This window comes from Nematolebias whitei, chromosome 1 (genome assembly GCF_014905685.2).
Source record: "Nematolebias whitei isolate Nwh7 chromosome 1, NemWhi1, whole genome shotgun sequence".
Taxonomy (NCBI): domain Eukaryota; kingdom Metazoa; phylum Chordata; class Actinopteri; order Cyprinodontiformes; family Rivulidae; genus Nematolebias; species Nematolebias whitei.
The window spans coordinates 4,007,628-4,023,168 of record NC_056498.1 but is presented as its reverse complement, the minus strand read 5'-3'; the positions used below and the strand labels follow the sequence as shown (position 1 = coordinate 4,023,168).

Genomic DNA, 15,541 nt, shown 5'->3' with positions numbered 1-15,541 from the left:
TACCCATAATGCCGTTGCAATCGACCGGTAGATTGAGATCAACATATTGGGCACCCCTGCTCTAAAACAAGCAGGATAGACAGTGGCCCGAGGGCCAGGATTAGATATGCCTGTGACAAAATGTAAATATTAAACAAAAGGTTTACAATCAATTATTTTTTTCAACTTATTTATTTATTACTGAAAAAGAAAAAGGTTTACAGATACAAGTTAGCTTACACCTTCTGGAAAAACTGCTCCAGTTTATAAACCAGTTCTCGAAACTGTCAGATAAAAGAACAGTTACAGATTATTATTTAAAGAAAAAACTATTCTGCTGCAGACAGACAGTCCTTCTCACTTTATGCAGAATATGTTTTAGCCTCATGTTTTTTTTTTTTTTTTTAAGACTACATTTCTTTTTACCAACTATTAGTCCGATGTTTGTGATAGAGCTCAGTACAGGTAGTCCCTCACTACTTCGTGGTTCGTTTTTCAGTCTCGCTCTTATCATGGTTGTTCAAAGTAACATTGGACATGACACAATTGGCTGATTGATGGACGAGCCATGGATTGTTTATTTAAAATAAATCATTTTAAATGATTTTGCACTTGTGTGCAGCTCACAAGTGCAGGGGGAAGCTCCTTCCTGCATTTCTGCTCAGTGCTGCATCGGCTTTGTGAACCCTTTGCTGTCCAGATGCACCAATTGACTTTTGTCTTCCAACTTAAAACTGAAAGTATGTCATATTGTCAAATCATCATAATCACAAAATATAAAAGTGTTAAAAGTTATTTTTAATTATTTAGAACTTATATGTTCAGTTGTTTCAGTGTAACTGATCAAGAATTACATTTCTGCTCTGTGCTGCAGAGATGCATGAAGGGTTAACCCTTTGATGTCCTGCTGCGCCTCTCTTCTCTACAATTTAAATTTAAATACTGTAACATTTTAAATAAACAATCCATGCTGCATGGATTGTTTATTTAAAATGTTACAGTATTTAATTTAAATTGTTTATTTACACAAGGAGGGAGATTGAGAGTAACAAGTGATGAGTGTGATTGCAGCCTGGCACATGTCATGACAAAGTTTACTGAACTTGAACTGAACTTGGACTACTGTATCGCTGTGTCACGGTTTCTCCACTTATCGTAGTGGGGGGCAGGGTACGGAACCCCACGATAAATGAGAGAATAAAGTGCTATGTGTTGTCATCATTGTATGTTCCCATACAATGGCTAAATTAGTTCTCTGCATTTAACCCATCGCACCTGGGATGCACCCAGGTGGAGCAGTAGGCAGCTATGCAAGCGTCCAGGGGATTTTATACATTTTTAAATGTTAAATGTGAAAAAAAGGTATTAAGTAGTTAAATACTCACAAACTCACAATGTAAGATGAAAGCTTCCAGGACCTACCACCTGGAGAAAAGTCCTGGTTCCTACTGTTCCTCTTTACTCTGTGGAGGTTCTGAGGCAGCTTTTCTTGTGGCTGCCTAAGTGGCTGCGTTGACTGAATCTTTTCCCACAAATTTTACAGCAATAAGGTTTTTCACCAGTATGGGTACTCATATGATGCAGCAAGTGGCTGCTTTGAATGAATCGTTTCCCACAAACTTTACAGCAATAAGGTTTTTCACCAGTGTGCGTTCTCATGTGATAGAGCAGACCAGTGCTGGATCTAAAAATTTTTCCACACGTGTTGCAGGAATACGGCTTTTCATTTGTGTGAGTCCTCATGTGAACCTTTAATGCCCCCTTTTGGGTGAAATATTTTCCACATTCTTCACAGCAATGTTGTTTCTCACTTAAATGGGTCCTCTTATGATTAGTCAATGTGCCACTTTGGCTGAAACTTTTATGACAAATTTTACAACTAAATGGTCTCTCTCCTGTGTGAGTTCTCATGTGGCTTAACAAATCATGTTTTAGTCCAAATCTATTCCCACAGATCTGACAAGGATATGGTCTCTCTCCTGTGTGGGTTAGCATGTGGCGCATCAACTTGTCATGTCGAGTGAAACTTTTCAGACACGTTTCACAAGGAAAGGGCCTTTTGTCTTGGTGAGTTACCATGTGGCGCATCAACCCATACCGTTGAGTGAAATTTTTCAAACACGTTTTACAAGAATAAGTCTCCTTATGTTGGTGAGTTAATATGTGGCGCTTCAACATGTCATGTCGAATGAAACTTTTCAGACACGTTTCACAAGAATAAGTCTCCTTGTCTTGGTGAGTTAGCATGTGGCGCATCAACCTGTCATGACGAGGGAACGTTTTTAAACAGGTCTCACAAGAAAAGGGCTTTTTGTCTTGGTGAGTTAGCATGTGACACATCAACCCATCATGCCGAGTGAAACTTTTCAGACACGTTTCACAAGAAAAGGGCTTTTTATCTTGGTGAGTTAGCATGTGGCGCATCAACCCATACCGTTGAGTGAAACTTTTCAAACAAATTTCACAAGAATAAGTCTCCTTATCTTGGTGAGTTAATATGTGGCGCTGCAACATGTCATGCAGAGGGAAAGTTTTTAAACAGGTTTCACAAGAATAAGACTCCTTGTCTTGGTGGGTTAGCATGTGACACATCAACCTGTCATATCGAATGAAACTTTTCAAACACATTTCACAAGAATAAGTCTCCTTATCTTGGTGAGTTAACATGTGGCGCTTCAACCTGTCATGCCGAGGGAAAGTTTTAAAACATGTCTCACAAGAAAAGTGCTTTTTGTCTTGGTGGGTTAGCATGTGACACATAAACACGTCATGTCGAGTGAAACTTTTCAAACACATTTCACAAGAAAAGGGCTTTTTGTCTTGGTGAGTTAGCATGTGACGTAGCATGTTGCTACGTTGAGCAAAAAGTTTGAAACATATTTCACAAGAATAAGCCTTCTTATTTTCATGAGTCTTTAGATGAAAATTCATCAATGATAAGGTGAAGAATCTTTTCCCACAAATGTTGCAAACATAACGTTTTCCATCATCCGTTTCCAAATCTGTTTTTTCTTTTAGTCGTGTCAGGTCTGAGAAGAGATGGCCGCTGCTTGGTTCTGACTCACTGCTGTCACTTACCCCGTAATTAGTTGTAACCAGTAAAATATCAGTTTCCTCTTTGATAACTAGCTGCTCCACATCCTGACTGCTGCCAAGTTCTTCCTGTTCCTCTTTAATTTGCGAAGGTCCTGTTTCTTCATGGTCTTCTTTGATCTGTGGAGGTTCTAGTTCCTCCTGTTCCACCTTGATCTGTGAAGGTTTCTGTTCCTCCCAGACCAGACTGTAGTTCCTGTCCTGCTTACTAAGTTGCTGGTCCATCAAAACCTCTTCCTTTGTAAAAACAGGTTTCTGTAGGAGTTCTGTAAGGAGAAAGGGACAAAGTTACTACAACCTCTTGACAAAATTATATCACCACTCCTTTGAGGAGGTTCTTTCATTTTAATTTTTTTGAATAAATATAAAAAAAAAAGACATGCCACAAAACTATAATCTTTCAAAATTTCAACATTCTGGAAATGAATAAAAACAAATTACAGCAGATAAAAGCTTTTAAGGCTTTGATTACACAAGGCTGATTTTGAAGAAACTAGCTTTTTTACCGTGGTGGTGATTCGTACACATGACAACAACCCTTGATTTCTTTGGAACCAATGCTTTTTGAATCCAGGTCTAAGGCATCAAAACTACAGTGTTTATATGTAAATGCACTTTTTTTTGTTTATTTGCCCCAATCTTGTTCTTTCTTTGGCTTTCATCCATTTCCATCCTCTTGGCAAATCCACACCATGGCCTTGCTGCTCTTCAACTTGGTCTTTTGAACACATAAAACATCTACCTTCCTTCTCAGCATCACATCAGCCAGTCCTCTACCTTTGGCCGTTCTTGTCCCTACTTTTGCCTGTTTTCTATTAGTATCTTTAAAACCTGTACAACACAGTTCCACTCAGTTCAGCATGGTATGAGTTGTATTTCCATTATACTTTCAGTAATGGTTCTAGAGGGTTGGTTCAGAGTTCAAAAATTTACATCACTCGCCTTACCAGCTGGTGGCAGTAATGCTTAGGGACGCACAATATTATCGTTATAATATTAAACTTCATGCACAGGAATGCAGAGGATCCCACACTGCAGCTAGGAACCCAGAACAAGCCTCCACAGTTGAGGCAGCATTGCAGGTGACTAATGCTAATAAATAACATTTAACACTTTCATTTAATAAGTCAAAGTGCTATGCATATCATATGACTGTTACTGAATATATGTCACCAGCTCTTACAGCTGTTGCACAATTTTTGTAGCAAATAAGCCTAAATAAGAGGGCTATGTCTCTGACAAAGGAACATATATAAATTATCAGTATCAGAATCGGTTATCGGCCGAATAAATTTTAACATATCGGCATATTGGATATCAGCCAAAAATCCAATATCGTACGTCCCTAGTTTGGTGTCAAGGAAAGAAACCAGGAAGGACAGATGGTGGTGGATTTTGCCAAGAGAAGGGAAATGGCTGTAGTCAACACCTATTTCCAAAAGAGGAAGGAACATAAAGTGACCTATAAAAGTGGAGGAAGGAGTACGCAGGTTGACTACATTCTGTGTAGAAGAGGAAACCTGAGGGAGCTTGGGGACTGTAAGGGTGTGGCAGGGGAGAGCATGGCCAGACAGCATCAGATGGTTGTGTTTAGAATGACTGTTGTTGTGAAGAAGAGAAAAAGAGTAAAATCAGAGAAGACCAAATGGTGGAAGATGAAGAAGGAAGAATAAAAACAAAGTCCATGCTCAATAATCCAGGTATACAATCCAACATTTTTCAGTCAGGTCATCTGGACGGTTTCTTTTTTTTTGTGCTGAAACGTTTCGCCTTCGATCCGGAAGGCTTCATCAGTCAAGGAAACGCACAACAAAACTGATTTAACCCAACAGCTTACTCCAAAGTGGAACAAACCAGTTCTGCTTGTGATAAGAAGGTCTCTTTGGTACGCCCCCTCCTCCATTGCTGGCCCACTTCCTTGTTGAAAGTCTTGTCAAACTGCTTGGAGAAGGAAGAATGTTGAGAGAAATTCAAAGAGGAAATGTTAAAGGATCTGGGTGGTAAGAAAGAGCTTCCAAATGACTGGGCTACTACAGCAACAGTAATTAGAGACAGGTAGGAAGGTACATGGTGTGTCATCTGGACAGAGAATAGATAATAAGGAAACCTGGTGGTGGAAAAGTGAAGTGCAGGACGCCGTTCAAAGAAAGGTTAGCCAAGAAGAAATATGACAGTGAGAGGACTAAAGAGAGGAGACAGAAATATAAGGAGATGGGACGTAGAGCAAAGAAGGAAGTAGCTAAGGCAAAGCAGAGGGTGTATGATGAGTTGTATAGGAGACTGGACACTAAAGAGGGCGAGAAGGACTTGTAATGACTGGCAAGACAGAGGGATCAGGCTGGAAAGGACGTGCAACAGGTTAGTCTTATTAAAGATAGGAAGGGTAATGTTCTAATAAGTGAGCAGAGTGTGACGAGAAGATAGAAGGAGTACTTTGAGGAGCTAATGGATGAAGAGAATGAACGTGAAAGACGAGTAGAGGGCATAGAAACTGTGGACCAGGAAGTGGGAAAGATTAGTGAGGGTGAAGTCCGGAAAGCTCTGAAAACAATGAAGAAGGGGAAGGCAGTTGGACCTGATGGCATACCAGTGGAGGTTTGGAAATGTCTTGGAGAAATGGCAGTGAGGTTTTTGACTCAAATATTCAATGGCATATTTGAGGGTGAGAAAAATGCCTGAAGAATGGAGAAGTGTGCTGGTGCCCATTTTAAAAACAAGGGTGATGTACAGCGTTGTAGCAACTACAGGGGAATTAAGTTGACGAGACAAACAATGAATATCTGGGAGAGAGTTGTGGAAGCAAGACTTAGACAAGAGGTGACTATCTGTGAGCAGCAGTATGGTTTCATGCCAAGAAAGAGCACCACAGATGCCATCTTTGCTTTGAAAATGCTGATGGAAAAGTACAGAGAGGGCCAAAAAGAACTCCATTGTGTCTTTGTGGATTTAGAAAAAGCATGACAGTGTGCCAAGAGAGGAGGTGTGGTATTGCATGAAGAAATCTGGAGGGGCAAAAAAGTATATTAGACTGGTACAGGACATGGATGAGGACAACAGGACAGTAGTAAGATGTGCTGTAGAAGTGACAGATAGCTTCAAAGTGGAGGTGGGATTGTATCATGGATTGGCTCTGAGCCCCTTCTTGTTTGCTCTGGTGATGGACCGACTAACAGATGAGGTCAGGCAGGAACCCCCATGGACTACGATGTTTGCAGATGACATTGTGACCTGTGGTGAGAACAGGGAACAGGTGGAAGAGAACTTAGAGGTGGAGGTATGCACTTGAAAGAAGAGGAATGAAAGTCATCCGTAGTAAGACAGAGTACATGTGTGTGAATGAGAGGGAGGCTGGTGGAACAGTGAGGCTACAAGGAGCAGTGGTCACAAAGGTGCAGGACTTCAAGTGCTTGGGGTTCACTGTCCGGGAAAATGGGGAGTGTGGTAAAGAGGTGAAAAAGAGAGACCAGGCAGGATGGAGTGGATGGAGAAAAGTTTCAGGAGTGATTTGTGACAAAAAGGTGTCAGCAAAGGTCAAAGTAAAAGTTTACAAAACAGTGGTGAGACCAGCTATGTTGTATGGTCTGGAGACAGTGGCAATGACAAAAAGACAGGAGAAAGAACTGGAAGCGGCAGAAATGAAGATGTTGAGGGTCTCCTTACGAGTGACAAGGATGGATAAGATTAGGAATTAGATCATCAGAGTTACAGAACAGATTGAACAACTGGGAGATAAAGTTAGGGAGGCCAGACTGAGATGGTTTGGACATGTCCAGAGGATGGGCTGTGGATATATTGGTAGAAGGATGCTGGAAATGCAGCTGCCAGGAAAAATGCAAAGAGGAAATACATGGATGCAGTTCGAGAGGACATGGAGGTAATTGGAGTGAGGACAGAGGATGCAGACTCAGAGGACAGAGTGTGATGGAGGAGGATGACTCGCTGTGCCGATCCCTGAAGAGGAAAAAGCCGAAAGAAAGAGAGAAATGTAAAATGTTATAGAACTCATATTAATGTGTTGTGTAAAGGGTTGTTATGACTGGACTGAGTGCTACATAAGTGTGGAGCCTTTCACCCAAATAAGCAAGGAGGTTGTAAGAATCGTCTGACCTTGCCTGTGTCCGATAACATTATAAAAAGACACATCCTCATGCTCTTTTTGAGCAGACTTGAGATGGTGCACCATGTAAACATCTTGAGGCCTGTATTTCAACTGCTTCATCTTGCAAGATTAAACCTGGGATTAAGAAAATGATCTACCTCTCCTGTGTGGCATATTTATTTAAAGAGCAATTAAAAGGATAATATTAAATTATCCTAACATTTATAACTATGAGTGGTTGATATGGCTCAAATATAATATTGTGATATTTCAGAGCAATCTGACGATAACGATAACAAAAAAACAGAAATCGTAGTTATTCATTTGACAAAATTAACTTAACATGTTGCTTTAAAACAAACAAAAAAAAAATCTAAAAAAGTTAATTCTGGTCCTCTGGACATACCAAAAATAAATAAATAATTGTAGACACGTTTCGTCCTTCATCCGAAACACTTCTTCAGTCTGAGGAGCTGTATTCAGCTCAGACTTATAAAAAGCACCTTCTCAGAGTGGATCAACCAGTTTGCTGCTGACAACCAAAACCAGCTGCTCACATGATCAAGGAGGACCATCAGCCTAACAATGGATCATTAGCACACTGATGGCTGTTTACTATTCACAGGGGCTCAGACTGAAGAAGCCTTTCGGATGAAAGACGAAACGCTTCTATAAATTTTTATTTATTTATTTATTTATTTATTTAATGTCCAGAGGACCAGATTTAACTTTTTTAGATTTTTCTACCTGGATTATTGAGCATGCATCAGGATAAAAAAAAAAAAAAAAAAAAACGGGTTAATTTTACTGAAATTACTTTATTTAGTAAAGTATTCAGTCTCAAAGTATATATAAAAAAATAATTAAATGATCCTGTTGTTATTTAGATTGAAAAAAGTCCGCACAAAAAAATAGAGCAACAAAATTCACCACAAAAACTAAAGTACAGGTGCAATTCCCCAAAAAACTAGTAAATAAAATGAAAGCTTAAGATCTGTTGAGCATAAATGTAACATACAACAAAACATATGTTGCCTTTAAATGAGCTATAACTTCCAAAACTTATGACAAGGTGTCTTCAGCTGACCCTGAAGCTTGTGCTGGTGTTTCAGCTTCCTCTATTCCTCACAGGAATGATTCCATTTCTCTGACTGCTCTGTATTTGATTACCTGGCTCTTTTGGTTTGGGATGCACCGATCCACATTGTTTTACTTCCGATCCGATCCCGATACCTAAATCTGGATATCGGCCAATCCAGTTCCGATATCATCATCATCATTGATTTTATATGAGACTGTAATAATCTCCTCTCAAGTACAATCTGTACAAATATATGCATGCATGTCCAAAAAGGCAACTTGAGGTAAGTTGTTAATGTTGAATAAGTTTTAAAGTTAGAATTAAATTCTGCTAACACAAAACATGTTTCTTTTTATTCCTAGCTTTAAAGTGGATATTAAAGTGATTAATTTAAGTGATTGTTTAAAGTTGTTTTATATTTTTTTAAATAAGGGGCAGATATAAGATTTTTTTCTTCTTACTGCACTCTTTTCATTCAATGTTTTCTTTTTGATGATTTTTTTTTAAATTTTGTTTCATTTAAATGAATGAATAAATGAATTAAATTAAATTAAATGTTAAATGGCTTCAAACACCTGCTAAGTTCATGGTATAAACCAACAGACATGTTCCTGTTTTTAGTATTTTACATCACTTTATAATGTAATTTTCAAATCATATGTTTTTTTAAATGATTGTCTACTGTTGTACTGATAAATATCTACTGGAGGTTAAACTATATCTTGGCTGCAAGTATCAAGTTGCAAAATCCTTCGTTTTCTACAACTCATAGTGGTTGGTCATTAATTACGATGAAGTTTAGCAACTTCTCTGTAAACATTCGAGCTCCGTGGTTTCAGCGATGTCTTCTTCTTGTTCAATCCGAAGCAGGCAGCCTGATTTTGGTCAGCCGCGCTCAAGTCTGTCCCTCCTCAGAGATGGGCAGATTGAGCGGGGCAGATTGGACGCGGCTGGCCGGGGTTGAGTTGCCTGTCTCGGGTTAAGAGTAGCACCCCGCTGAAGCCACGGAGCTCAAATGTTCAAAGTAAAACTAACTTTACCGAGGTTTAATGTGGCGCTATGACTCTGCAGACATTGCACGTTGCTGTCTCGCTTTGTGGTTTTTCTAGTGTAAAATACTTCCACACAGCGGACGTTTCGATGAAAAGTTGGTTAGCCGTTGGCCACAGTGCTGCTAACTCAGTCCTCATGTTGTAGATGGCTGTAAACTATGAAATGGATTTCCTGAATGTGAGGCAGGTCTTATTACTCTGGGTTCATGAGACACGCTTCCGTTCAGGAAATCCATTCCATAGTTTGAAGCCAACATGTATCTTGGATCGGAAATCTCTGCAGGCTGGATCGGAAAAATCTGATACGTAAATTATGCTGGTATCGGAGGCCGATACCGGATCGGCCCCATCTCTACTTTTGGTGCATGTACTAACTGTGGAACCGTGGCTCAAGAGACACAGTTGATCTGTGCATGTTTGTATCGGCAGTTCAGAGCTGGGGGAGAGGCACAGCCGAGCTGTGCATTGTCTGTACTGGCAGTTTAGAGTGGGGTGGGTGGGGGAGACACAGCTGAGCTGCATGTTGTTTATTTTTAGCTTTTTAGCAAGCTAGTATTGTACGCGGCTAGCTTAATGTTACACCAGTACCGACAGGTGGTGATGGGGGGGGTGTTGTGCAGTTCGGTTTGGTAGTTCGGCGCGCTCGTTTCCGTTAACAGGGTGGGGCGCCAGGCTTGTACAATGGTAGGGGAAACAATGACGTATTTACGTCATGAAATTCGCACATCACAATTGTAGTGAATGTGGGGGTCAGCTTCACTACTAATTAATTATTCTTAAAGCTAATTCAAGCACAAAGAATATTAATTATTTAAATACAACGGATTCTTTCTTTTTCGAGTTGAATTCATGCCATGTGACCGAGCTAACTGTGAGGATTGTTTAATCAGTGACACGAGACGCCATTTTTCTTTGACCCATAAATGCGGTCATTTATTTAACAGAATCAAAATTTAACATCAAAACATGTACACATTGATTTGCTGATCTGGTTCTGATTAAAAAAACTTGGCACGCTTTACTAACAAGACAACAGAACATTTCTGAAGGCATCTAGATTACTGGCAAAATAGAAAAGTTTAAAGGAAGGAATGGAGAAGTTTAAAGGAAGATGGATGAAGGAAAGATGTATGTTGTTGACCAGAATTAGCACGCTTCTTTCAACACCAGCTCAAACCCCCGGTACACTCGGTGCGTGACGACTCGTTACCTTTGCAGAAGATAAATCAACTCCGGTACAGAGGTCCATTTCAACGCTACCTTTCCAGCGTCTCCGGTCAGGGTGGCTGGGCATCGTCAGAAGTCGTGACGATTTACTCCGTCCAACAGACAAGCTTCCTTCGAAGTTGTAGGGCGTTACACCCGGGTGAGTTCACAGCGAGGTGCTGTGACTCCAGCTGGGATGGACGAACCCTCGTCTCACGGTCAAATCCATCAGCTATTGATTAAATCTGAAAGTTCCTTAGGAACTCTCAGGAACATCAGTCAGAGATTAAACTCAGAAGTAGAAGACTCCATAGAAGACTGAGTTAGACTCCAGGAAGACTCAGAAGACTGAAGACTCGAGAAGCCTCGAGAAGACTCCAAGAAGACTGGAGAAGACTGAATAGTTCCAGGAAGTGTTGACTTTTAAAGAGTCCTCACTTCCGGTCACTTGGTACTTCCTGATTGGTTGAAACAACCAACGGGGGGTGGTTCTAGTGATGTCAGAGGGTTATTAAAAGTCAAGAGAGAATGCAGGAATGTTTAGGAACGATTAGTACAGAAAGAGAAATGTTTTGAAGAAGTTAGAGGAAGCAGGTGCCAGTTGCTTCTTTTTTACCGTCTGCTAGGTTTAAAAACAAGATACTTCGTTCTAATAACTTGTCTCTGTCTGTCTCTGACTTTCGACCGACATCACTACTCCTCATTGAGACAGAAGATCAAAATGCATAATTACTTTGTAAATAGACATTTAACTTGATTTCTAATTTAAATGAGGTTTAAAAATCATTAATACTGTTTCACAGTTGATTTAAAATGAGTGGTTCACTTCAACATTTAGAAATGGTATGAACTAAACACACTTTGATTATCAAAAAGAAGAGTGTTCTTTCAATTGATTAATTCAGGATACAATTAAACAGTCCCTTGATGAGCTAATTTGTATTTCTGGATTCAAATCAATGAAATAACGTTCCTGTCCCATGAAGGTCTTCAGAGACAGGTTGTGGTCGGAGGCCTAGTTCACTACACAATATAATTTATTTTCCCGGGCAAGTTGTTTTTACCGGTATTATCGTGAACAATATGATATGGCTCAGCCCTATTTATAACCAAATTTTTGGCTGATAGCTGAAGATTTTATTCATTCTGACATGGAAAATATTGAACACTACCATTTTCAGCTGCTAGAGGGTGCTCGAGTAATATGGCAAGCCAAGTGTCTCATTAATAGGACTGAGTACCGAACCGAGGTTCTTTTATGGCACCGACCGAACTGCATCGGTCGGTGTATGTATTGAAACGTCACTCTTTTTTCGGTGTCAAGTTTCAGTATTGCCTGTAAGGTGTCACGTGGTTTCAGCACGCAGGCAGGCAAAACACCAGACATATGACAAACAGACTACGTGTTTACACCCAGAGCTGTATAGAGCTGCCGCACCTATTCTTTTTTTTTTTTTTTTTTTTTTTTGTGAGCTCAGTGTAGAAACATTGTGAAGTGTTTCAATGAACTTATCATCATCGCTCAATTTTTTATTTATTTTTTTTTAAAGAAAGAGAAGAAAGAAGAATAAATAAATAATAAAAAAGAAGAAGATAAGGCGAGAGACCACCATGACAAAACAACATGCACAGCACAATGCCACCCACAATATCACCATGAAACATTCGACATCGCACAAGGAATCATCTAGCTTCCACCACTACCCAACCTAGCGTGCATCTGTCAAAGCACCTGAATCCAAACACCCGCGCAAGCACGCCCACCACCACCAGATTTCTCCAAAAGAATGCCCAATAGTGGACGCGGGGGCCCACAGACCCGCCCCCCCAGGACACAATGGCAACATAGGGAGGACCGGAGCCACAGACACACAGCGGCCCACAGGCCTGGAGCCCCAAGAGTCTCCCAACAGGGAGAACCGCACCCCCCCAGAGAGGAGCAGAGGAAAGAACCGGGTGACCCCAGCCACCACAATGCAGAGCCTCCAGGAAGCTGCAACGACGAGCCCACAGGCCCGGCCAGCGACCCATGCCCCCCCCAAGTAGATCCGGCCATAGAAACCGAGCCCCAAGCCCCGAGGCCATACCACCCCCTAGCAGAGCCCCGACAGAGCCAGGGCACCCAGGCCCCGCCAGGCAGCAACCAGGGCGGACCGACGTGCACCCCACCACCCAGCCCAGACACCGAGAGCCACCAATGCACCGGCGGCAAGGGAGTCCCCCGCCAAAGGGGGGCACGACCGGGGGGAGTGGGCCCCACACCAAACGTGGGGCCCAAATTGATCCAAGAGAGGGGGGACCACCAAAAACCCAACCCGAGCAACCAACAGGCACACACAGATAGCCCGACAGAATCTCTGTCGGGCCAACCGCATGCACCATCTACCTGACAGCGACCACAGGCCGGCCCCAGCCCAAGGGGCAGAGCAGCAGGGAGCCGTGCCGCACCTATTCTATGTACAATGTATGTCTATGTTCTGGTGACACTGCCCACAGACTGGGTTCACGTGTGCAGCGTGTGTGTTGTCGAAGGCTCCGACAACATACGCGCAGAAAGTTGCTCCGTGTTTCTCTGCAAGAAGAGAGGCTGACGGCAGCCTCCTCCCCCCTCCTCCTCTCGGCGTTAGTCAGTCTGTGTGTGTGCGTGAAACGGACTGAATCAACATTCCACAGCCGGACTCGTCTTCATCAAAGAACTCCAAGGACGGCTCTGTGTCTGTTTCAGCTGGTGAGTTTACGTTTGTTAACCTGACTGACCTGACTGAAAAATGTTGGATTTTATACCTGGACTATTGAGCATGGAATTTGTTAAGTTTGTTAACACGTACATCGCGGTAAAATAACGCTAATTTTAACATATTAGTGTGTAAATTTATTTTATCTATGTAGCTAGCTAAACTCAGAAGCTAACTAAAGATTGACAGTAACAGATAAATCTTAGCTTGTAAAACTTCTCATCCTTCCAGTCAGCTGCTTAAACAGTTCACTAATGTTCACTGTTTATGTTCATGTTCTCCTCACAGAAGGTTCTGACCCAGATGTGAGGACAGACAGAAAAGTGAGTTAGGTGCCACAGGACAATCAGACTTTGTTGTTAAAAGTTTGCTGTCTTTTTCTACAGTGAAGCTGCATGTTGGAGGTAACTAAACTGTAAAAGATGTTGTTGACCATTTAAGCTTTTATCTCTCAGCCTAGATAATGTTTTTTGATCAATAATAACACAACCATGTTATTGTTGCATGTCAATTAGGGAGATGATCAGAGCCCTAAACCCCAGAGATCCACAGAGAAGATTCAAGAAGAGACACAGAGGTGCAGAAGTCTGCATCATCCGTACCTCAGTGAATCCAGTGACCTGCTGGTGGAATGTGAGGGACAATATGTCAGTGCTATAAAACTGACAACCAGGTATCTGTGTGTGCAACATTCATCATCTACAGCCTCAGAGTGAACATGTTCTACTGCTGGAGACACCATCAGCCAGGAGCATCTTGTTTGTGTCCACAGAAAACAGACATGTTGATGTTTCTGAAGAAAAACTGTTCAGTGAAAAGATCTTCAGTGTGTAGCAGTTAACATTAGACACTGACGTGTCACTTGTTTGAAACTGGTCTTTTGAACTGGAAATTATTTGTTTGTTTTTATGTAAGAAAACTGCTTGGAATGGAAAAATACCAAAGTTAAAAAAAAAAAATCACAATTTGTACTGTAATGTGTAACGTCATTTTATTCGTTAGAATGAATATTAATTACAAAATTGGTACCGAAAAAAGAACCGTCCAGGAACCGACACCGAAGTGAAGGTACCGACACCGGTACCGGTACAGATACCGATTTTTTTAGAAAGGTACTCAGCCCTACTCATTAATAGGTAAAAGTGGCTATTAATGAGACACTTGGCTTGCCATATAAAGCCACCTTCGTCTTGCTCCGGAACTCCTGGAGCAAACATCAAATCAGCTGCATTTTGTCGTACTGCCCAGGTGAAATGCAGCCAATTTGACCATTAAAGTGCATTTATTAAGGAAAATAAATTGAGACACACCTTTGCTATAATGTCAAGCAAGCAAATAATTGTTTTTAGTTGTTTATCTTGTTAAATTTCGTAGAAATGCACAGCGAGGCCTCCATCTGATCGCTCCCGCAGCCACGAATCAGCTTTTGAAATGCAGCTGATTTGACAGTCAAAGTGCATTTTTTTTAAGGAAAAGTTAAACTGAGACACGCCTTTGCTATAATTTCGAGCAAACAAATAATTGCTTTTAAGTGTTAATATTGTTAAATTCTCGTTAAAGTCATTCCGTGCACACTCCCATGGCCGCCATATGGCAGCCAAATGATTTTTGGCACAACACCAGCCCACGTTTCCGGGTAGTCAGCAGTGACGCATAATAGATGTGACGTATACTTGTGGGGGAGTGGTGGCGCAGAGGTTAGAGAGGTGGGCCTGTGATCCGAAAGATCGCTGGTTCACGCCCCGGCCCCGACAACATCAAAAAAAAATTGTGGGTGGGGTAGGTGAAACACCCACACTTGCCCTCACCCTCATTCGCCCCACTCTGGGCCCATGAGCAAGGCCCTTAACCCCCACCATGTGCTCCTTAAACAGGTCTCTCTTGAAAATTAGTTCTCGTGGCTCAATGAGACTAACCTGGATAAATAAAGGCTAAATGAAAAAAAAAAAAGTATACAGCGAAGTGACGTATTTATGTTTTTTTCCACTTTGTTAGACATATTTGGACCGATGCGACTTATAAGGTGGTGCGACATGTACGGCGGCAAGTACGGTATGAAAAAAAGTGTGACTTAAAAGTCCGGAAAATACGATACTTCTCTGCCACTCCAAATTTCTTCATGCAATATCACACCTCCTCCCTCGGCACTCTGTCATATGCTTTTTCTAAATCCACAAAGACACAATGGAGTTCTTTTTGACCCTCTCTGAACTTCTCCATCAGCATTCTCAAAACAAAGATGGCATCTGTGGTGCTCTTTCTTGGCATGAAACCATACTGCTGCTCACAGATAGTC

General features: G+C 41.4%; 2 protein-coding genes across 2 annotated transcripts in view; both read right to left on the bottom strand.

Moving 5' to 3' along the window:
• Positions 1–1,394: 1,394 nt before the first annotated feature.
• LOC119407930 (zinc finger protein 771-like) lies at positions 1,395–1,986 on the bottom strand. The gene has a single exon (XM_037674765.1). It carries the CDS (start codon positions 1,972–1,974, stop codon positions 1,438–1,440), a length of 537 nt encoding a protein of 178 aa, XP_037530693.1. The 5' UTR covers positions 1,975–1,986; the 3' UTR covers positions 1,395–1,437.
• A 248-nt stretch (positions 1,987–2,234) lies between these two features.
• The window catches only part of LOC119414379 (zinc finger protein 853), a 42,662-nt gene continuing 29,355 nt past the window's right edge, over positions 2,235–15,541 (bottom strand). Inside the window, exons 3-4 of the mRNA XM_037681474.1 lie at positions 2,940–3,338; positions 2,235–2,239 (exon numbers count right to left, since the gene is read on the bottom strand). Of these exons, the coding sequence (XP_037537402.1) occupies positions 2,235–2,239; positions 2,940–3,338 (404 nt within the window). The remainder of the gene's footprint in view (positions 2,240–2,939; positions 3,339–15,541) is intronic.